General features: G+C 36.8%; 1 protein-coding gene across 5 annotated transcripts in view; it reads left to right on the top strand.

Annotated features, from left to right (window-relative positions):
• The window catches only part of ASH1L (ASH1 like histone lysine methyltransferase), a 210,024-nt gene that overhangs the window by 21,333 nt on the left and 164,313 nt on the right, over window positions 1-24,378 (top strand). For all 5 annotated transcript variants that reach the window (XM_088835856.1, XM_055403092.2, XM_055403093.2 and 2 more), the window contains one exon: window positions 6,879-7,399. In XM_088835856.1, the coding sequence (XP_088691982.1) occupies window positions 6,980-7,399 (420 nt within the window). In that variant the 5' untranslated portion in view covers window positions 6,879-6,979. The remainder of the gene's footprint in view (window positions 1-6,878; window positions 7,400-24,378) is intronic.

Below are 24,378 nucleotides of genomic sequence, written 5' to 3'. Positions count from 1 at the left end.
CAGTTCAAACTCTTGTTCAAGGGTCACCTGTAATTAGTAATTTTCTAAAAACTTTGTTCACAGATAAAATGATCTAGGAAAAGGGACTTCATGCATATATTTAATGTTTCCTCTAGAATTTGGGCTAGACATTTTTGGATTGTTTCAATGGTGTGAAAATATAAACCCCAACGTTGCATATTAGATGAATGTTGAATTTGCCTCTTTGAGCATGAATGAAGACATTCTAGCATTCTTAGTTCTGTGTTTCTCCTTGAAACTACATTTTAAATTGAATATATTATAGCAAGAACCAAAATAAATTGTGTAACAATATGGAATCCTTGCCCTGAGATGGAAAACCTAGGTTGTATAGATACATCTTTCCAAGAGCTGAAAGAATATCATTCACAAAGAACATTGCTTTAAAAGTTCGAAAACAACGTTCTGGCAGCTGTTGTAGGGACTGCTTTTCAAGCAGTTTACGTTTAGCAGATAAAAAGCATTCTTTGTTGTGAAGTATCTTCAGAACTTGGATTTGTTTTTACTGCTGCTGCTGTTTTACTAGACACACTTAAATTTGGTATGTGGAGTTTGCCAGTCGATTTTCCAGTCTTCCTAAATGGATTCACAAAATATGCCCTTAGGATTTTCTTTTTTCCTCCTTGATGAAGTTAAGGAAACATACTACTTCTCTATTTTTACATACATTTCTAGGGTAGTGGTCAATATTTTAAAATTAAATTTCTTTTCCATTTATTGATGTTCTGTTAATAATTTGTGTCACTTGGTTTCAGTTTTTTCCATTTTTAAAATGAAGAGAGTCATGTTCTCCAAACCCTTCTCTGGAATGTTTTGGAAATAAGTGCTGGTAAAAAAATGCTTTGAGTTCTTTGGAAGAAATACAGAAATTCTACTTTATATTTGTAAATGTACATTAAAACATCTGGTATTCTTTCATTATGAAAATTTTAAAATGCTGGGAAATTTTAAAATGTGTATACTTTTGAGTAGTGAGTGTAAAAGCAGTTGTTTTTGAATAAATTATTTGTTCTTAGTCCTAAAAGAATGTCTTTTTATAACTAACCGGTAAGAGATTTGGCAGGCCCATCAGTTCACCATTAGTAACATGAAACCCTGTATTGGCATTAGAATTTAAGAAATAAGAAAGAAAGAGGAGGGAAAAAAATAGAAAGGAACAAGTTGAAGCCAATAAGATATAACCCACATAAGGCATGAAATTAATTGAAATATTTATTGAACACTACCTATGTGCCAGGTACTGTTGTTGATGCTGGAATACCCTATTGAACTAAACTGACAAAAATCCATTTCCATGTGGACTTTACATTCCAGGGAAGGTTGTAGACAATAAATAAATATATTGTACACCAGATGGTGAGAAAAGCGAGGAGAAATAAAACAGGATAGAATATGAGAAGATGTGGGCTGGGTATTTTCTGTTTTACAGGCGAAGACATAATAGAAATGACAGTGCAAATCATGCAGTGATCTGGGGAAAGGGTGTTCTCGTCAGGCAGAATAAGTGCAAAGACCCTGAGGTAGAAGTATTTTGTGTTTGAAAAACAGAATACTTGTGTCTCCACCTCTTTGGAATTAAGCAGGAAAAGTGGTAAGAGAAGAAGGAGTAGAGGAAGAGATGTAGAGGAGATTGTGGGGCCTTTATTTAGACCATTGTGAGGACTTTAGCTTTTGCTTAGAGTGAGATGGGAAGTCATTGAAAGGATTTTTGAGTGGAGGAGTGACATGATAGGATACAAAGGATACAACCTTTAAAGGGATTACCATGCTGTTGAAAAGGCTCTAAAAGAGATACAAAGGCTGAAGCAAGGAGCCAGTTAGGATGTTATTGAATAGTCCAGGTCAGATATTATTAGTTGGATTTGATACATAGCTGTTGAATTAGTGAGAAATAGGTTCTGCATGTATTTTGAAGGTGGTGGTGGTGGTTTAGTCACTAAGTCGTGTCCGACTCATGCGACCCCATAGACTGTCACCTGCCAGTCTTCTCTGTCCATGGGGATTCTCCAGGCAAGAATCCTGAAGTGGGTTGCCATTTCCTTCTTCAGGGATTTTGAAGGTAAAGTAGGTTTTTCTGATCAAGTAGACATATGGGGCATTTAAAAAAGGAAGGAATCAGATGATTAAAATTTTTTGGTCTTATTATTTCTGGTTGGAGTTGCATTTATTGAGATGAGTAAGCCTGTGGGACGGAGAAGTCTATGGCAACCCACTCCAGGACTCTTGCCTGGAAAATCTCATGGACAGAGGAGCCTGGTAGGCTTCAGTCCATGGGGTCGCTAAGAGTCGGACAGGACTGAGCAACTTCACTTTCACTTTTCCCTTTCATGCATTGGAGAAGGAAATGGCAACCCACTCCAGTGTTCTTGCCTGGAGAATCCCAGGGACAGCGGAGTCTGGTGGGTTACTGTCTATGGGGTCACACAGAGTTGGACACGACTGAAACGACTTAGCAGCAGCAGCAGCAGCAAGCCTGTGGGAAGAACAGATTTGAGGGGCTCAGAAAAGACAGATTGACTTTGGACATGTTAAGCTTGAAGTGCCTAATTATTAATTATATAGTCAGTGTGTCAAGTAGCATTTAGATAGTATGCATTTAGAGTTCCAGGAGGAGTCTCAGCTGGTCTCTATCTGGAGATAGAAATTTTTGAATCATCCATGTTAAATGGAATTTAAATTCTAAAGACTGGGTTTCCCTGGTGCCTCAATGATGAAGAATCCCTCTACAACACAGGAGACACGGATTCAATCCCTGAGTCAGGGAGATCCCCTGGAGAAGGAAATGGCAACCCACTCCACTATTCTTGCCTGGGAAATCCCATGGACAAAGGAGCCTGGCAGGCTACAGTCCATCAGATGGCATGACTTACTGACTAAACCACCGTCACCAAATTCAGTAGACTGAATCTGGTGATTTAGGAAGTGACTGTAAATAGAAAAGGAAAAGGCCTACCCTGGGGCACTCCAGTGTTTAGAGTTAAGGGAGAAAAGGAAGAACTGGCAACAAAGACTCTGTAATCATACACTTTAATAATTCTGCATTAAATATATGCCTGTTCACAGAAATTGTGGTAATTAAGACCAAAATGGATTCAGATCAGGTCAGGTCACACTTTGTCACTTAGAGTATTATGAAAAAGCTTAATTTTTTCAGAGTTTTGAATTTCAGGATGTGAACACATCATTAACACAGATGTTAAGAGGAGGTGGCAAGAATACACAGAAGAACTGTACAAAAAAGATCTTCACGACCCAGATAATCACGATGGTGTGATCACTCACCAGAGCCAGACATCCTGGAATGTGAAGTCAGGTGGGCCTTAGGAAGCATCACTATGAGCAAAGCTAGTGGAGGTGATGGAATTCCAGTAGAGCTATTTCAAATCCTCAAAGATGATGATGTAAAAGTGCTGCATCAATATGCCAGTGAATTTGGAAAACTCAGCAGTGGCCACAGGACTGGAAAAGGTCAGTTTTCATTCCAATCCCAAAGAATGCTCAAACTACCGCACAATTGCACTCATCTCACGTATTAGTAAAGTAATGCTCAAAATTCTCCAAGCCAGGCTTCAATAGTACATGAACCGTGAACTTCCAGATGTTCAAGCTGGTTTCAGAAAAGCCAGAGGAACCAGAGATCAAATTTCCAACATCTGCTGGATTGTTGAAAAAACAAGAGAGTTCCAGAAAAACATCTATTTCTGCTTTATTGACTATGCCAAAGCCTTTGACTGTGTGGATTACAATAAACTGGAAAATTCTGAAAGAGATGGAAATGCCAGACCACCTGTCCTGCCTCTTGAGAAATCTGTATGCAGGTCAGGAAGCACCAGTTAGAACTGGACATGGAACAGCAGACTGGTTCCAAATAGGAAAAGGGAGTATGTCAAGGTTGTATATTGTCACCCTGCTTATTTAACTTATATGCAGAGTACATCATGAGGAACGCTGGGCTAGATGAAGCACAAGCTGGAATCAGATTGCTGGGAGAAACATAAATAACCTCAGATATGCAGGTGACACCACCCTTATGCCAGAAAGTGAAGAAGAACTAAAGAGCCTCTTGATGAAAGTGAAAGAGGAGAGTGAAAAAGTTGGCTTCAAGCTCAACATTCAGAAAACTAAGATCATGGCATACGATCCCATCACTTCATGGCAAATAGATGGGGAAACAGTGGCTGACTTTATTTTTGGGGGCTCCAAAATCACTGCACATGGGTACTGCAGCCATGAAATTAAAAGACGCTTACTCCTGGGAAGGAAAGTTATGACCAACCTAGACAGCATACTAAAAACCAGAGACATTACTTTGCCAACAAAGGTCCGTCTAGTCAAGGCTATGGTTTTTCCCGTGGTCGTGTATGAATGTGAGAGTTGGACTATAAGGAAAACTGAGTGCTGAAGAATTGATGCATTTGAACTGTGGTGTTGGAGAAGACTCTTGAGAGTCCCTTGGACTGCGAGGAGATCCAACCAGTCCATCCTAAAGGAGATCAGTCTTGAGTGTTCATTGGAAAGACTGATGTTGAAGCTGAAACTCCAGTACTTTGGCCACCTGATGGGAAGAGTCGACGCATTTGAAAAGACCCTGATGCTGGGAAAGATTGAAGTCATCGGGAGAGGGGGAAGACAGAGGATGAGATGGCTGGATGGCATCACTGACTCAATGGAGATGAGTTTGAGTAGACTCCTGGAGTTAGTGATGGACAGGGAGGTCTGGCGTGCTGTGGTCCATGGGGTAGGCAAAGAGTCGGACATGACTGAGCAACTGAACTGACCACATCATGGAAAAACTAGAAAGCACACGACACTGAAGAGAAATGAACACAATTTGTTAGGGACAGTAAAAAAAAAAACAAAAAACAGAAACAAAGCAGAATTGACTAAATCATAGAGGGTGTGTTTTAGAAAGTAGGGATAGAAAAGTTTGAATAGTTAAAGCCAGATTATGAAGAGCCTTGAATACCATTGTGAAATGTTAATATATGAAATGGTAGACGACAAGAATTGTCATATATAAATGACTTGAAAATTACTCTTTCAGCTGTTTGTGTGAATGAATAGAATAGGAACACACTTCAGTCAGTTGCCAGTATTTGTTGAGTAACTACTTAAAATGCTGTTAGTACTACTAATAAAATTGCTGGCACCTTCTGTTGAGCCTTGCTATAATAGGCCAGTCATTGGGCTGTGCATTCTGTTTACATTTCTTGTATGGGTTTTAAAAGTTATGTGATATTTGCTTTGAAAGTCCTACAATGTCACGGGAAAGAAAAGTCTTAAGGCACATAGTTTAAACTATAAAATATTCTACTTCATGTGCTAAATCGCTTCAGTCATGTCCAACTCTTTTGCGACCCTATGGACTGTAGCCCGCCAGGCTCCTCTGTTCATGGGATTTTCCAGGCAAGAATACTGGAATGGGTTGCCATGCCCTCCTCCTGGGGATCTTCGAACCCTGGGATCTAGCCTGGGTCTCTTACATTTCCTGCATTGGCAGGCAGGTTCTCTACCACTAGTGCCACTTGGGGATTCTACTTCATAAATGGAACTTTCTAAGGGATGTGAAGTGAAAGTCACTCACTCATGTCTGACTTCTTGTGACCCCATGGATTGTAGCCTGCTAGGCTCCTCTGTCCATGGAATTCTCCAGGACAGAACACTGGAGTGGGTAGCCGTTCGCTTCTCCAGGGGATCTTCCCACCCCAGGGATCGAACCCAGATCTCCCTCACTGCAGGTTAATTTTTTACCATCTGAGTCACCAGGGAAGGCCTGTCTAAGGGATAGGATGTTCTTTTTTCCCCAGATCCAGGTCTTGGATAATATATTCAGGTATATGCTTGAAAGAAAAATAGTTTGTCGGTCCTCAAGAATAGTGAATTTCTTTGGTTTTATATTCAGTAGTCATTAGATTATATAGTAATATGATTTCTTGAGAATCTTTTTTTTATGAAACGGGTTTGCCTCATGTAGATTATTCAGATTCTCTGGTAAGGCGTAGCAGCTATTGTAAAACAATAAATCTAAATTCTGGGTTTTTTGGTTTTTTTGCATTATGGTTTTATATTTATGGATTTGGGAGATTGAATTGTGACAACTGACTATTTGCTGTTGGGAAAACTTTTGAAAATATACTTCTGGTTTTTAGAATTTTTATAGCAGTTCTAAATAATTTATACAGTTATTTAATGTTTGTCTTTCTCACTAGGTATAATGCTTATAAATTTAGGAACTGGATTTGTTTTGTTCAATACTGTAATTTCCAGGGTGTTGCCCAGTGCCTGGCACATGACGGTTGTTTAGAAATATTTTTTTAAATAATGAATTCATGAGTATATGGATTCAGAGTTGAATCGTAAACCAGCATTAGAGATAATTCCAGCCCAAGAGTCTTAACCTGGAAAATATACCACCTCTTAATAAATAAGATTGGAGTGCTGAAACGAGCCCAAGGTATGATTCTTTACCTTGAATGAAATTGATTTTATTTAACTAAAATGTGAGAAATATGTTCCTTTGAAACTGAGGAATGTTGAAGTATATATTATTTTTATCTTAGACTGTGTTTGCTTGGTTGCAGAAGCTTGTTGGTTGGATTTTAACAGTGGTTCTTAAACATTGATTTGCACCATACCATTGCTGCTTTTTTATAATATCTGGAGAATAATAAATGTAATCTGAAATATAAATTTATTTGTAACTAAGGGAATTTAACCATTTTGAACTGCATTTTGATCCATTTTAACTGCGATTTTGGGTTCTTCCTGACGTTCTTATCTCGTCTCTATACCCATTTCTTGTGTTAATCAATAATTGCATCTGTTCTGATAAATTTTTGTTATGGTCTGTCCTGCAGAGAAAGAGATGCTGGTTGCAAGTTTTGGAGAACCCTGTTTTTTATGGAACTCAATTCTATAAAATTTTCAAAAGATTCCTTGGCAATAATATACACTTGTGATGGACCCTAGAAATACTGCTATGTTAGGATTGGGTTCTGATTCCGAAGGATTTTCAAGAAAGAGTCCCTCTGCCATCAATACGGGCACACTGGTCAGCAAGAGAGAAGTAGAGCTAGAGAACAGCACAGAGGAAGAAGAAGACCTTCGCAAGTGGAATCGGGAAAGAGACATTGAAGCAGGGAAGGATAATGGTTTGACAGATGCACAGCAGCAGTTTTCAGTGAAAGAAACAAACTTTACAGAAGGAAATTTAAAATTGAAAATTGGCCTTCAGGCTAAGAGAACTAAAAAACCTCCAAAGAACTTGGAGAACTATGTATGTCGACCTGCCATAAAAACAACTATCAAGCACCCAAGGAAAGCACTTAAAAGTGGGAAGATGACAGATGAAAAGAATGAACACTGTCCTTCAAAACGGGTAAGTAGAAGTCCTGACAATATATGATCATTAACACTATTTGAACTAATACTAATTTTTATCGAACCTATGTACATATTTCAGGAATTTTTATTTTAATCTTTATGTTATATCTAAATAGTCTATTTTGGGAGCCTCAAACAGATTTTGAGGCTTGTAAGAGATGCGGGTGGTAGTATAACTATGCATGTATTTGAATTTGTAAAATTATGGCAAATATTTTAGATGGGGTATATCCAGATTGCTGCTCCTACATGGCCAAGTGGAAAGAATATTGAATTTTTAGTTAGAAAACCTAGAGTTTAATCTTGCCCTCATACTTACTAACAATGTGATGATAGACAGATTATTACTAATAGAGAAGAAATTGAAACTCAAAGATGTTACATGATTATACCACCTACCTTTCAGGATGGTTCTATTCTTGCTGACTTAAAGAATTTTCTAAAGATGAATTCAGAGTTTTTTATCAGGACCTTTTTATTTGAAACAAGCTTAGAGCTTGTTTTGCACAGCTGATTTTTAAAGGGCTTCAAGATGATTGTCTTTAGTAATCTTTCTATAGTATTTTTTAAAATAGTGCTAATTATGAGGTTTCGCACTGAAAAGATTGCACCCACAATATGTACTTATTTTTATTGTTTGAGTAGTTCATATCCTACTTATATTGTTTGTAACAGAATATAGTTTTTGGTTCCTGAGGAAAGCTATCTGTATACTCACAAAATTGTTGGTAATGAGTAGGTGCTTATTCTTCCAACAGTTATTTTAACATAGGATGTTGACTATATTACTACCCTCTAAATTAGTTCTTATAAATAATGGGAAGAGCATGAATTACGGAGTCAGAAGCAAATTCAAATCCTGGCTTAATAATTGCACACAGGTTATTTGGTTTATCTTACTGAGCTTTGTTTTTCTCATTTATAACAGAACTGTTTATGCCTATATTAAATGGATATATAAAGAATTAAATTTCGATAAACAAGACTTGGAAACAACCCAAGTGCCCATCAACAAACAGTTGGCTTAAGATGTGGTGTGTGTATATATGTGCATATATGTGTATATATGGAATATTAGCCATAAAAAGAATGAAATATTGCCATTTGCAGCAACATGGATAGACCTCGAAAATATTACAGTTAGTAAAGTAAGTCAGAGAAAGACAAATACTGTATGATATGACTTACATGTGGAATCTAAAAATAATGTAAATGAATCTTTATAGAAAACAGAAACAGATTTACAGACAGAAAACAAATTTATGGTTATCAAAGGGGAGAAAGGGATGGAAAGACGAATTAGGAGTACAGCATTTGTACATGAAGTAGATATGCAGTATGGATTTACTGTATAGAGCAGGAAATTATGTTCAGTATGTTACGATAACCTGTAACGGAATATAAACTGAAAAAAACGCTGAATCCTTTTGCTGTTCACCTCAAATGAACACAATATTGTAAGTCAGCTTTACTTTGATTTTAAAAAATAATTAAATTTGTGTATAGTATTTAGTATGAGATAAATTCTTGTAAGTGTTCTATTCTCCCTTTTTATAGCCTAAGATATGGCTTTATAACCTGGGATCTCTGGAAAGGTTTGGTTTTTTATGGTTGCTCTTGGACTATGATAATCTGTGAAGAATTTTGTGTTCATTTTGATGCATTTTTACATAGCTTTTAGCAGCTTTACTAAGGGTTTCATGACTCCAAAAAGACTGAGCATCAATGGCTCAGGAGAGAAAGCTAGACTTTTATGAGGCATGTTGGTAGTCTAAGAAAGCTTGTGGAGCAGAGGTGGGGGGAGAAGGAGTTGTTTTATTTTAAAGCAAGCCTTGACCAAAACAACCAAAACATTTCCCCCAATTCTTCAAAAGTAGTTGGGTTTTTGTTAGTGCTGATTTTAAAGCAAATCTAGGCCTTAGATTTCTAATAAAAACATAGAAATATAGATCATATATTTTATTTCTTAACAGAAGTTTTCTTTCGGCAGTGTTCAGAGGGCAAAAATAATTGCCCTGTGAAAAAAATATTTTGCTAGAATGATTGCTGTTTATGTAAATTTTATTTTTTTTGTGGCAGTGCTGGCCCTTCATTGCTGCACACGGGCTTCTCATTGTGGTGGCTTCTCTTGTTGCAGAGCTAGGGCCCTAGGACACACAGGCTTCAACAGTTGTGGCACCTGGGCTCAGTAGTTAAGGCTCCTGGGCTTCTAGAGCATAGGCTCAGTAGTTGTGGCACATGGCCTTAGTTGTCCCATGACATCTAGGATCCTCCGGGATCAGGGATCGAACTCTTTATGGCCTACATTGACAGGTGGATTCTTTACCATTGACCATCAGAGAAGCCCAGTTTATATAATGGCAAAATACAATAGTTCAGTTCCTTAAGTGAAACTTTCCCTTGCTCAAATTATGTGACATATTGTTAAATTTACAGTAGTTGACTCATGGACCCTATTTAGAGCAATCCAAATATGTCATTTTTTTAAAAGTTTTAATCCAAAATTTAGGAATTGTCACATTAATAACTAAAGTTTAGTTCATTCCTTTGAGAAGTATTAGATACTTTTTGTAACTTTTAGATGAAGTGGTAGAAGTTATAGATTTTAAGGGTCCTATTTTTTAAAATGTATTTTCGCCCAGTTTTATTGTGGTAAGATTTGACATACAGCACAGTGTACAGTTTAATATGTATTTGGTTTATTTTTAATTACTTTTGGGATTTATATTTCTATATTACATTTTGGCAAAATTAAAAAATTTTGTAATGTTCAGTGTTGGCAAGAATATAGGGGAAACAAGCACTTTCATGCACTGTTGTGGAGAGTGTATTGATACTGTACTTTGTAAGAGCAGTTTGCTTGTATCTGTGACAATTTAAAATGGACAGCTCCTTGATTCCACAGTGTGACTTCTAAGAAGTTATCTTATAGAATACTTGCAAGTATATAGCAAGATACATGTGTAAAATATTTATTAGAAGTATAGATTCCTGATATCTTCTTATTGGTTCTGACTCAATATGTCTGGGTAATTTAAAAAATGTCTTTATTGAGGTATAATTCATGTATCATACCATCCACCCATTTAAACTGTACAGTTTGTGGTTTTTTTATTGATATATAACATTATTAATTTTTAAAAGTTGTAAGATATGTTAATATAGAATTTGCCATTTTGGTCATTTTTAAGTGTAAATTCAGTGTCACTAATTCCATTCACAGTGCTCTGCAACCATCCTCACTATCCCTTTCCAAAACCATCTCATCATACTAAATAGAAACTCTGTAACCATTAAATAATAACTCTGTATTGTTACAGAGCCCCCTCCCCCAATCTCTGGTGATTTATAATCTACTTCTGCCTCTGTGAAATTGTCTGTTCTAGGTACCTCATATAAATAGAATCATGCAGTATTTGTCCTTTTGTCTCTGGCTTATTTCACTAGCATAATGTCTTCAAGTTCATCCATTTGTAGCATGTACCAGAACTTCGTCATTTTTGTGGTTGAATAATATTCCATGTACATTTATGCCACATTTTGTTTAAATTCATCATCTGTGGATACTTGGTTTGCTTCCATGTTTTGGCTATGGGAAGACATGCTACAGTGAACACTGGTCTACAAACATCTGTTTGAATTCCTGTGTTCCACTTCTTTGGGTACTATACTTAGGAGTAGAATCGTTGGATCCTGTGATGTCTTTGAGGAACTGCCAAACTGTTTTCCATAGTAACTATACCATTTCATAGTCCCACCAGCAGTGCGTGGGGGGTTTCAGTTACTCCAAATCCTTATCACTACTTGTTATTTTCTCTCTGTGTGTGTGCTTGTGTGTATGTATGTGTATTTTAAATAATAGCCACTCTAAAGTATGAAGTTGTATCTCACTGTGGTTTTCCTTCCTTTTCCCTGATGACTAATGATGTTGAGCATCTTTTCCTAAGCTTATTTGATTTGCATATCTTCTTTGGAGAAATGTCTGTTTAAATATTTTGACTATCTTTGAATTGTGGATTTTTTTGTTGTTGCTGAGTTTTCATGGTTCTAGATATATTCTGTATATGACTTGCTAATATTTTTTTCCTGTGCTGTGAGGTTTTTTTTTCACTATCTTGATAGTGTCCTCTGCTGCATGACTGTTTTCAATTTTGATGAACTCTAATTCGTCTATTTTTTCTTCTATTGCCTTTGCTTTGGTATCATAGCCAAGATATCTCTTCCAAATCATAAGGATTTTCTCCTATGTTGTCTTCTAAAGGTTTTACAGTCCTATCTCTTATGTTTCAGTCTTTGAGAGATTTTCAGGTACCCCTCTCACCCTGAACTTGCTCTCAACTGATTACTATAGCAAGGAATACTTTGGACATGGAAAACTGTTACAAATTTAATATCTAAGACTATGGATATTGGACTAGCAGCTTTGATCAGTATTACATTCCTATGATTCGGACTTTAAAAGACAAAAAAGGAAACATTGTTACCATCATTATACTTCTTTCCCTTCTTTTTAGGCAGTCATGTGATAACCCCCATATGACAAATAACTAAGCAGAACAATATTTCTTAATCAAAATGAAGAAAACTGTTCTGTATAATGAAATTGTCTTACTTGGAAAATTAAAAAAAAAAAAAACAAGTTGTTTGGAACCAAAATTGGTGCAAAAAAATTTCTGGGCGTTTCTAACTCCAACATCAGTGCCTTTGATAACTCCCACATATATATAGCTCCCACATATATATAGCTCCCACATATATATATATATATATATATATATATATATATATGTATGTATGTATGTATGTATGTATACAAGCAAATGCATGTAATCCCACCCTCCCCATTTAAAAACATAAATGGTACCATACTGTACACACTTTTCTTCATCATTCATTTTTCCACTTATATAGCATATTAGTATATTCTGGAGGATTTTCCTGTACAAAAACTAGAGAGCTTCTTTAGCCGTTTGAAATATGGTTAATAAGTGTTTTTTTTTCCAGTTGTCATTTGTCTTTAGATCTTGTTTATTGTTTATTTTGCCATGCAGACATCTTTAATTTTTTAAAGAATTTAATAAACCTTTCCTTTTATGGCTTTGAGAATTTGACGTATCACTAAAAAGGCCTTCACTTCAAGTTTATTAAAGTTCTTATATATTTTAATGTTTCATTTTTCATTATTATTATTTTTGGCCATGCCACAGAGCTTGCAGGACCTTAGTTTCCCAACCAGGGATCAGACCAGGATCCATAGCAGTGAATGTTTAAGTTGTAACCACTGAACCATTGGGGAATTTCCTAATGTTTCATTTTAAATATATAAATATTTTATCCATTTGAAGTTTACTATGATATATGAGTTGTGGATCGAATTTTATCTTTTTCCAAATAGCTGCAGGTTGTCCCAATACTTTAAGAATTTTTTTTTTAGTCCTCAGAATTAAGACACTACCTTTATCGTACACTGGATTTCTATGTGTACTTGGGTCTGGTCTGATTTCCCACTTTGTGTCATTGTTCTCTGTTTGCCAGCATAATAGTTTTAATTGTTATGTTTTATATCTGGTAGGGCTAATCCTTCCTCATTATTCATGTTTTAGAGTGGTCTTTGCATTATTGTATATTAGTTTATAAACTTTATGTGATTTTAATAAAAACAGTTTTTTTCTAGAACTTGTTCAGTTGATTACAAAGTTCATATTTCATTCTTTTTTTTTTTGTTTTTTTTTTTAAATCTGGTTAAACTTGGAACCTATTTGGTAGATGAGTAGCTCAGCTGGTAAAGAATCAGCCTGCAATGCAGGAGACCCTGGTTCAATTCATGGGTTGGGAAGATCCCCTGGAGAAGGGATAAACTGCCCACTCCAGTATCCCGGCCTGGAAAATTCCGTGGACTATATTGTCCATGGAGTCGCAAAGAGTCAGACACGACTGAGCAACTTCCACTTCACTTCACTTCTTTGAGAAACTCTGAATTTGCTTTGCCAAGATTTAGGGTGTTCAGATGGGCTCCTGAGATCCTCCCCCCAGCAAAAGGCTGCCTGCGTGCAGCTCATTCTGCTGAGGGTGGAGGGCTGGAGGGTGTATGCTAGACCTTGGACTGGCAAATAGACGCCTGGCAAGGGTGGTCAGCATGCCAGAGTTTCCTCCCCAACAACAACTGAATTTTTAAAATATCTGAAAACTGAGGGGACTTCCCTGGTGGCTCAGACAGTAAAGAATCCGCCTGCAATGCAGGAATCGTGGGTTCGATCCCTGAGTTGGGAAGGTCCCTTGGAAAAGGAAATGGCAGCCCACTCCAGTACTCTTGCCTGGAGAATCCCTTGGACAGAGGAGCCTGGTGGACTACAGTCCATGGGGTCGCAGAGCGACACACACCCACACACACACTACACTAACACCTTTTTTTTTTTTTTTTGGACCTTTGAAGATTTTTCTTACTTCATAAGAGGCCACAGTGCAACAACCATGGTTATCTTATTGCTGGGTTAAATTATTTTGTTGTAGTAAATGGATATTTATGGTGTTTAGCCTGCTATATGGCTAGAGTGGGAATCACCTGATTGTTTTATAAGAAATATATTGATTAGTAAATGTATAATAGATCTTCCTGTCTCATTTTTGTTTGTTTATAGTGGAAATAAATATTTTCTTTTGGATTTCATATAAAAGTTTGGGTTTGGCTGTCTTGGTACTTTATGTAGTGTCTGTCATTTTATAAGTTGTCAGAATGGTATAGTCCTTCTTCTGTTGCAGTATTTTAGAAAGTGAAAGTAGAGGTGGAAGTCATAATATTTACTTGTATTTATCACACACTAACTTAAAAGGAAAAGAGGCAATGGTACATTCCTTTTTAGTATTTAAACAAAATTCCAGCTTTGGAATTGTGCAGCATAGCTAGTTATATGTGATCTTAGTTTAGTTCAGTTCAGTCGCTCAGTCGTGTCTGACTCTTTGCGACCCCATGTATCACAGCACGCCAGGCCTCCCTGTCCATCACCAATTCCTGGAGTTCATACTAAATTGAAACATGCTCTTTTGTAACAAATGAAAAATAACTGAAATACTTATTTCCTGTAGCAAGTGATTAAAACTGAAACTTGTGGGAGAGAAAAGGGATTGGGAGATATTTCATACCACTGTATACTGATTTTATGTGTGTGTGCACACAGTCATGTCTGATTCTTTGTGACCTGATGGACTGTAGCCCACCATGCTCCTTTGTCCATGGGATTTTCCTGTTACCAGTACTGGAGTGGGTTGCCATTTCCTCCTCCAGGGGATCTTCTGAGCCAGCGATTGAACCCGAGTCTCCTGCATTGCAGGTGAATTCTTTACTGCTGAGCCACTGGGGAAGCCCCCATTATAAATTAGGTCAAATAAGAATGAGATTTGCTGTTAAGTTTTTGTTATTGAATAGTTTATTTAATGTCATTTTACCATAGTTGAGTGGATTGAATGAGCAAAGTGAATTGCAAACAAAATTTACAGCTGTAATTATAATTTCCCTGCCAAAAAGATACTTTTTTGCTTGTAAAAGAAACGACTATGCTGACTTAATAGATTATTTAAGAAACAGTACATTGTAGATGTAATTTTGAATTTCACTGATGTAATTTTTATGGCGACGTATTAAAACCCTCACTGAATCCAGGTATTCTAATTAGGGCCTGTTGGCCTAAGATTTTTATTAAATTATATAACTGATTAATGTAGTTTCTTTAGTAAGAAAATATGCAGATAATAATGACAGTTATCACTATTCTTGCTCTGTTCTTGGTTAATTTGCCTAGTAGTCTTTAAATTGTTAATTTGCCTAGTAGTCTTTAAAAGTCTTTAATTGCAGATTCCAATTGTTTATTTGTATATTTGGCTGTGCCAGGTCTTAGTTGCAGCACACAGAATCATTAGTTAGGGCATGCAGGATCTTTAGTTGCAGCATGTGAACTCTTAATGGCGCATATAGGATCTAGTTGCCTGACCAGGGTCCCCTGCGTGGGGAACAGGGAGTCCTAGCCACTGGACCTCCAGAGAAATCCAGTAGTTTCTTTAAATTATGCCATATATTAAATTAGCTTGGTTTTGGATAAAATGTATATAATTTTAATTGATAGACAATTCTAACACCATAAAATTTCCTCTTTTAAAGTGTGTGCTTCAGTGGTTTTTAGTATATCCCCTTATATATTAGCTACATACAAAGGTGTGCAACCATCACCACTAATTTCAGAACATTTTCATTACCTTAAATATGTGTTTTAATTTGGCTGTTACATTTTAGAAAACTGATTATAGGGCTAATGTTTTTACTTATCTACTTCAAAGGAGGGTCAAATTTTCTATCCCTTAATTTCGAACATAATCTCTAATGTAGGCTTATAGCAATGTTTTTTTTATTCCTTCATAAAATATTTGATTGCCTGCCCTGTGCAGTAAATGAGTAATTATGATATAGTATGATAACTTGAAACAAAGCTAGTGGAGGTGATGAAATTCCTGAGCTATTGAAATCCTAAAAGATGATGCTGTTAAAGAGCTGCACTCAGTATGTCAGCAAATTTGGAAAACTCAGCAGAGGCCAGAGGACTGGAAAAGATCAGTTTTCATTCCAGTTCCAAAGAAGAGCAACACCAAAGAATGTTCGGACTACTATACAGTTGCATTCATATCAAAATCCTTGAAGCTAGGCTTCAGCAATATGTGATTCAAGAACTTCCAGATGTATAAGCTGGGTTTAAAAAAGGCACAGGAACCAGAGATCAAATTGCCAACATTCGCTGGATAATGGAGAAAGCAAAGGAGCTCCAGAAACACATCTACTTCTGTTTTATTGACTACACTAAAGCCTTTGACTGTGTGGATCACAACAAACTGTGGAGAATTCTTAGAGATGAGAGTATCAGACCATCTTACCTGTCTCCTGAAAAACCTGTATGTGGGTCAAGAAACAAAGTTAGAATCTTACATAGAACAGCTGATTGGTTTGAAACTGGGAAAGGAGTATAAGGCTGTGTATTGCACTGTGCTTACTTTTGTACAGAGTACATCATGCAAAATGCGAGGCTGGGTGAATCATAAGCTGGAATCAAAATTGTTGGGAGAAATATCAACAAGCTCAGCTATGCAGATGATACCACTCTAATGGCAAAAACTGAAAGGAGAAAAGAGCCTCTTGATGAAGGTGGAAGAGGAGAGTGAAAAAACTGGTTTAAAACTCAACATTAAAAAAACTAAGATCGTGGAATCTGGTCCCATCACTTCATGGCAAAAAGATGGGGAAAAAGTGGAAACCCTGACAGACTTTATTTTCTTGGGTTCCAGAATCACTGTTAACAGTTACTGCAGTCATGAAATTAAAATACGCTTGCTCCTTGGAAGGAAAGTAATGACAAACTTGGACAGTGTATTAAAAAGCAAAGACATTACTTTGCCATCAAAGGTCCATATACTGTAGTTTTTCCAGTAGTCATGTATGGATGTGAAAGTTGGACCATAAAGAAGGCTGAGTGCCAGAAAATTGATACTTTTGATCTGTGGTGTTGGAGAAAACTCTTGAGAGTCCCTTGGACTGCAAGGAGATCAAACCAGTCAGTTCTACAAGAAGTCTGTCCTGAATATTCATTGGAAGGACTGATGCTGAAGCTTCAATGCTTTGGCCACCTGATGCGAAAAGCCAACTCACTGGAAAAGACCCTGATGTTGGGGAAGATTGAGGGCAAGAGAAGGGGGCCGTAGAAGGGGAGATGGTTAGATAGTATCACTGACTTAATGGACATGAAGTTGGAGCAAACTCCTATAGAGAGTGAAGTATAAGGAAGCCTGGTATACGGCAGTCCATGGAGTCACAAAGTGTCAGGCATAACTTAGTGACTTATCAACAACAGCAAATAACTTCCATAATAGAAATACATATGAAGTGTTTATAGGACTGTCTGGAGAAGGTAGTGAGCAAGAGAGTATGCATGGAAAGCTTCACAGTGGAATTTATATTTAAAATTAGATGTTGACATTTTTGTTAGCATTTGATAGACAAATTCTAATTTGAGGACAAAGTAAATAGTAAAGGGCAAAGATGAATTTAGCATGTCTCCTAGATGTTTGTTAATTGTGCTGTAAAAGAATTGGACTGCCCTTTAGTGTAGGTGGGCACTAAGAAAATAATAAAGAATGGAGGATAAGTGGCGAACTTGACAACTCTTTGTATTGCACTCAAGTTAAAATTGCTTTTTTGAAAAGTTTTTCTATTTGAGAAATTTAGGCTTACATGTAGTAAGAACCCTATCATTTGTAACTGTAATATTAAATCTTACCAAAGACATAGTACCTGAATTTTATTTTCTAAATTTGTTAATAGCTGACTACCTTGGTCTTCATGCATACTTAGTCGCTTCAGTCATGTCCAACTTTTTGCGACCCTATGGACTGTAGCCCACCAGGTTCCTTTGTCCTTGGAGTTCTCCAGGCAAGAATACTGTGAGGGGGAGGTTGCCATGCCCTCCTTCAGGGCATCTTCCCGACCCAGGAAAGACATCAAACCTGTGTCTCATGTCTTCTGCATTGGCAGGCAGGTTCTTTACCATTAGTACCACTTGGTCTTCATGCAGGAGTGAAAGTCAAGGAGGAATAATACTGGGGCAGGTTTGTAGAATTTCTTGAGAACACAGAACTGCAACAGCAGATGGCATTAGAGATCAGGTTTAAGGATGAGTTGCAAGGATTTAACTGTTAAGGCGGGAAGGGAAATGACGTGCAAGGATTTAACTGTTGGGCGGGGGAGGGAAGTGAGGTGAATTGGGGATTCAGAGTATAGCTGGCAAAGTTCAATATGACCCTTGGGCGTTGCTGGTCTGTTTAAAGGTTTATCCGTAGTTTTTTAAAACGAACTATTTAAAAAATCTAGCAATTAAGAATTCTCTTCCAAGAAGAAAAGAAAATTTTTGTTGTATATCTAATAAACTCCTTCTCCCCCAACTAAAAAAAGGTTGAAAAACATGAAGGTAGCATACAGTATCTATTTAATAGCCTTAGCGTCTTTATTTTCACTCAGTATCACTTTGCACCAACAAGTACCTAATATTAGATGTTAAGAGTGGTATATCTGACTGGGTAAAGATTTACCTGGGAAAAGGGGCAGTAGTTTTGCATGTTAACTGTGACTTCCTTGGATATAAATATGAGTCTTTCTTCAAACTGGATTTATGGTGTTCCTAAGGCTTTGGTTTCTCCAAAATCTATTTTCTAAAGAGGGAGTACATATTAGCAAAAGAAGATAATGTCTCAAAGATGTCAGAAATAAGTAGTGTTAAAGTGAAATAGTAATGGGAGCCCACTCTTTAAACAGAATAGGTTCTGAGCTATTAAATTTGATCTTTTTTTCCTCTCTTATTTTTTAACAGTCAAGTTCTGATCTACTATGTGTATTTTACCTTCATTTTTGGAAAACATTTCAAAGTTGATTTGCAAGTCAAGAATTTGTAATAAAGTTCTGCTCCTCTATTAGAAAGTTGGAGTTTAGGAGGTGTGCAAAAGCATTTTGACAAAAATTCACAGATGGTAAATATATGCATTAGAATATTTTAACTGTTTTTAGCCAAGCTACATAGAATTACTAACATCTGAGTAGGTATATGAAAGTAAAAAGACAGTCCCAGAATTCAGTAGTAACTTTCACAGTAAAAACGGTGGAAGAAGATAGACCCGAACCCCACCTTTTCATTTTTTGGCTTAATTGCTAAGTATGATTATATTGTAGTTCCTTGTCTAGTCCTTGATTGCATGGGTAGGGAGCTACAGAAGACTACTGAAGAAATCACAGATTCTGAAAATTAAAAGCCAAGGGCAGGGGAGCTTGGTAACTTTTCTTTTTAAAACTGTTAATTATGACTGTTAGGAATTCTCAAAGAAGTGGAAAATCTCCTAGGCATTCTTGGTGACATGTTTTTCTTCTCTTTCAGCCTTGAAGTAAATTGTCTAAGATAAAGATGAGAAATTAGGAAAGTAAGTTTAAGATTACTAAGTTCCTAAATAAAAAGAAAAAAAGTTTCAGTATATAATAGAGAGAAGAAGTAGGATGATGGAGTGGAAAGACTCAGCTCAGATGTCACCCAGCTCTTTGAAATGTTACCTGAACCTTCCCAGGCAGAGTTAGTTACTCTAATTTCTGTGCTTCCATTGCATATATTTCTCTGTTTTTAACATAAATCACGTTATATTGTCATTATTAATTTGTCTTTTACTAGTGAATGCTCCTTGTCAAGGTGACCTTTTTAGTTTTTTCATTTCATGATCAACACAGAACATGCTTTAAAAATAGTTCAATAAAGTTATAGACTGTGGGTTTATCTATAAGCATAAAACAAGTACTACCACCACCACCAAAAATATTGCCCTTAAAATACAGCTTGGGGATAAGAGAATTTGTTTGCCTATCCCTAGGGGCGGGAGGAGAAGGGGACGACAGAGAATGAGATGGCTGGATGGCATCACCGACTCGATGGACATGAGTTTGAGTGAACTCCGGGAGTTGGTGATGGACAGGGAGGCCTGGCGTGCTGTGATTCATGGGGTCTCAAAGAGTCGGACACGACTGAGCGACTGAACTGAACTGAACTGAACTGATCCCTAAGATAGTGCTTATTCATGTAACTTTCATAAGTGAACTACTCATAAATATTTTCATTCTTTCATTTACTTAAAGTATGTACATATTAAAACTTATTAGGTTCTATTGTGATTAATACAGTCAATAGGTCATTAATTTTAAGAGGTTAGTATTATTGGTAGTAATGCTTGCAACTGTGTCTGTTTCATGAATTTCCTGGTAAGGCACAACTTTGGTAACTACTCTTCTAATAGGTCAAACAAAAACTTTCCTTTGTTTTGTCACAACACAGAGAGGTGAGCTAAGTTGTCTATGTTCTCTCCATTTAAAAACAAACCCCCACATTAGGCTCTTAGTTTAAGAAAATATTTTTAGTAGTCAAATAGCTTTTGAATGTATCTGACATGTCTTAGTGACTCACTCACTAAAAGGTGGTACCAGATTGTTATCAACCAAGGGCTCTTGTGCCCAGGCAGCAAGTCAAACTCTGGCAGAGGTATTAGCATCAGAGTAAGAATTTATTTGCAGGGCGCCAAGCAAGGAGAATGAGCAGCTCATGAACGTTCTTCTGATTGTTTGGTGCTAAGGTAACAGGGTGATGTTTCGGGAATGTCAGCCATCTGGTTATAATCATCCTGGGGTCTGTGTGCTTGTGCCCAGCATGTAGTCACTATCTTCCACCTGGGTAGGAGTCTTAGTTTCTACAGAACGCTCAAAGATACACACCAGATTGTTATTTATGTCCCTTCAGGAGAAACCTTAAGATCCCTGTGACACTACCGCCCTAATGGTTAACTGCTTGAGCCTACTGTTTGGAACTCCTTGAAGGCCTAGAAGCTTTTTTTTCCCGTACAAACACAGAGGTGCTTTTGTACCCAGGAACGCTGCACAGGGTCCTGGTTGGTTTCAGTATCCTCTTTTCTTTGATACTTCTCAGTCCTGAGGGGAACAGGGGCAGGACGAGAAAGGAAATAAAGCTTTGGATAGAGAGGTTAGTCATAAACCCTCTATGAAGTTGGTTTTAGGGAGAGTTTGTCTCCAGACGAACCCCAGGTGAAACTTTTATTCTTACTGCTATCTGGTTTATGTTTACCCAGTGCTTTTTTTTTTAATACCAATTTTTTTGTGTGTTTAGGCTCCTTAGTTCTTATCAGTGAATTTAAGACTTGCTATGTAGAAGATCGTCACATTCTTCTTACTTGTATTTTGTGAGCTGAGTGCCATCTATGAGTATAGTCTTTCTTATATCAACTTATGGGAAGGTTCAGAACACAAGTACACATTATCCCACTGTTACTTTTCCATTGCCATGTTGTTGTTGTAAAGGTTATTCAAGCAGGAATACCTGATGGTATATACGTATCTCCAGGTTCTGCTTTGAATGGAATTCTGTTTTCTTACCTTCATACTGATTGTTTGCTTTGAAAGCTGCTTGAGCTAGAATTACTTTGTAGTAGAGAAGAGAATGGTTGGCATAGATCCCAGCTTCTCCAGGGCAGAGGCTATTATGCAAATTTTCCAGATCTTCACATTTCAATAAAGCCTTCTTTTCTCCCTTTAACACACACAAAACAGACTGTTAAGGGGACAGCCAAGATCTGCCCTAAGCCTTGAAGACAAAATAAGGTTGGTGCCACTCTTTTCCCAAAATACCATCAATTGTAGAAGCGCCCATCAATGCTCCCATAAATGGAGGGGAAAAGCAGATCCCTTCTATTGCACAGTGCAGCCTCTGCTATAAATGCACTAAGAAGATTAAAACTACCATAATTAGTTTCCTCAGGCTCAGCTTCAGTTCTTGCTTTCTTTTTGTAGTTGAAACTTCTCTAAATCAGCATTGCTTTTGGCTGATTGAGCAGTTTACTTTCTTTTAAAGTGTAACATGTTAGGGATATCTGTTTGAGTCTGTATTGTGGTTTGTTTTAATGGAGTACATAATAAGATATGCTAAATGTGAAAAACATTTCTCATTTCATTGTTGATTTTGCTAATGGAAAAATTCATTATTGAAACAAATTGATAGAAGGCATAACTTGTTTAGTCCCAGAGAATTTAGCCTAAATATCATCATGTTGACTCACTAATTCACATACTGCTTTTTATGGTTGTCTATTCATATCTTTATTTCATTTTAATGACTGCATATCATGCCAGGGGTGTTTACATACAGACTGCTCCATAAGTACATGTTGCTAGTAAATTCTGAGGTACAGCTGCTTAGAAGTGAAGATTTTTGGATTACATCAGAATTTACGGCCCTATCTGATGAGATAACAAACCTGGAGCTTTTATGAAACTTCATGAATAGGGACAAAAGGTTGAATACATGATGAAAAAAGATTTTTTTTTTCTCCTGACCTCATTTAGTGAGTCTAAACCACTGAAGGCATTTTTCTGAGTTGTTCCTCTTTCCCAATTAGTTCTATAGGGATTTACAGGGAGAAATCTTGAGAGAAAGAGTATAAATTAATTTGTGTGTGTGCTGTGGTAGTGATTTTACACTTTAGGAATAAACTGGGTATAAAGAATCTAAAGACTTCTTTTCCTCTGCTGTTAATACCTAAGACAGATTGGTGTCTTATGTTTGTTGCTTAAGTTATATTCAATAGCAGGAAGAGCCTCTCCATATCATTATTAATATTCTTTTATTATAGTATTCTCTGAAGGAGTTCCTCTAGTAATATATGTTGGTTGACTCTTTAATGGGGGCGATATAGCATAATAAAAATAAGCAGGTGCAGCCACCTAATTAATGGTTATGTAATTTAAGAAAAACCCATAGTGGTCTGCTTTTTAAAAGAAAAGCTGGTGTGATTTTATATTAAAATACTTGATATAATTATCTGTATGTTAAATTTTCTTTAATTTTCTTTTGAGACTTTTCCCCCGACCCCCGTTCTCAGGTGTTTTCGTTCTCTTTGATTGTATGTCACAAACTGAACCTTTGCACATTTATTGAAGATGTTTTCTGAATATTTTCGTAAGTGGACTTAAGATTCTTCCCTTACTTACAGTTCTTATTTTTAACATAATTTTGCAAGTACTTTACATTCCATACAGTCACTTGGGGAAAACTGTCCATAAACATTTTTCTTTACCTTTTTTAATGGTTGTCCTAGAGTTTGCAATATACATTTACAACTAATTTAATTAACCTTGAAATAACACTGTTTTGCTTTACAAATACCTTGTAATAATAAAATAGCACAAATTCCTCCCTTCCTTTCCTTGTATCATTATGGTCATTCATTTCATTGAAAATAAAGATGCACATTCACATCATCATACTTTATTGAATACATTGTTGCTATTATTATTTTAGATAAACTTTTCTGTTAGATTAGATAAAAATAAGAAAACTAAGGAATTTCCTGGTGGTCCTATGGTTAGAATTCTGCACTTCCACTGCAGGGAACACAATCCCTGATAGGGGAACTAAGATTCCCCCACGCCTCTCAGTGCTGCTAAAAAAAAAGAAGAAAAATAAAAGTTTTTATTTTACCTTCACTTCTTCTCTAGTGGTCTTTTATTCTTTATATACATTCAAGTTTCTGACCTGTTAGCATTTTCCTTCTCTCTAAAGAACTTCTTTTAATTTTCATGTCATGTCTACTGAAAACAAATTCCCTCAAATTTCTGTCAGAGAAGGTCTTTGTTTCTTCTTCATTTTTAAAGAATAATTTCACAGGTTACAGAATTCTAGCTATTTTTTTTCTTCTAATTCTTTAAATATTGTATTCCACTCTCTTGCTTGCACAGCATCTGTGGAGAAGTTGGATATAATTTTTATTTTTGCTCGTCTGTAGTTACAAGGAAAGTTTTTTATATTTTGGTTACCCTATACCTCTAGATTGTAAACTGAGACTTCTGTAGTGGTTCAGTGGGACTTCATTGGGACTTCTCTGGTGGGTCAGTGGTTAAGAAACCACCTTGCAGTAGAGGGGACACAGGTTCAATCCCTGGTTGGGGAACTAAGATCGCACATGCTGCAGAGCAACTAGAGAGCCCACAAGCTCTGGAACCTGAGTGCCACAACTAGAGAATCTGTGCGAAGTAATGGAAGATCCTACATGATAACAGTGAAGACCCCACATGTTGCAGCTAAGACCTGATGCAGACAAGTATTTAAAACAAAAAAACCAAATATTTCTTGGTGCCCCCCTCCCCTCTAAGGTAGAACAGGATGGCTAGAGTGGACTAGAGTTGGATATTTCCTCCCACCAGATCATTTAGGCTTTAATAAATCCCAGCAGGTTAAGCTTTGGTTAATAGTTTCTCCTGAGGGCAGACCTTGTTAGAAACAGAATGGTCTGGCATATTTCAAAATGGTTCCTTTCCCCCTCTGCAGGAATTAAGAGAAAATTTTTCTC

Source organism: Moschus berezovskii, chromosome 4 (assembly GCF_049115385.1).
Source record: "Moschus berezovskii isolate FMDL1 chromosome 4, NW_MosBer_1.0, whole genome shotgun sequence".
In the NCBI taxonomy this organism is placed as follows: Eukaryota; Metazoa; Chordata; class Mammalia; order Artiodactyla; family Moschidae; genus Moschus; species Moschus berezovskii.
The sequence above is the reverse complement of the archived record's forward strand: the minus strand, read 5'-3'. Positions and strand labels throughout refer to the sequence as shown.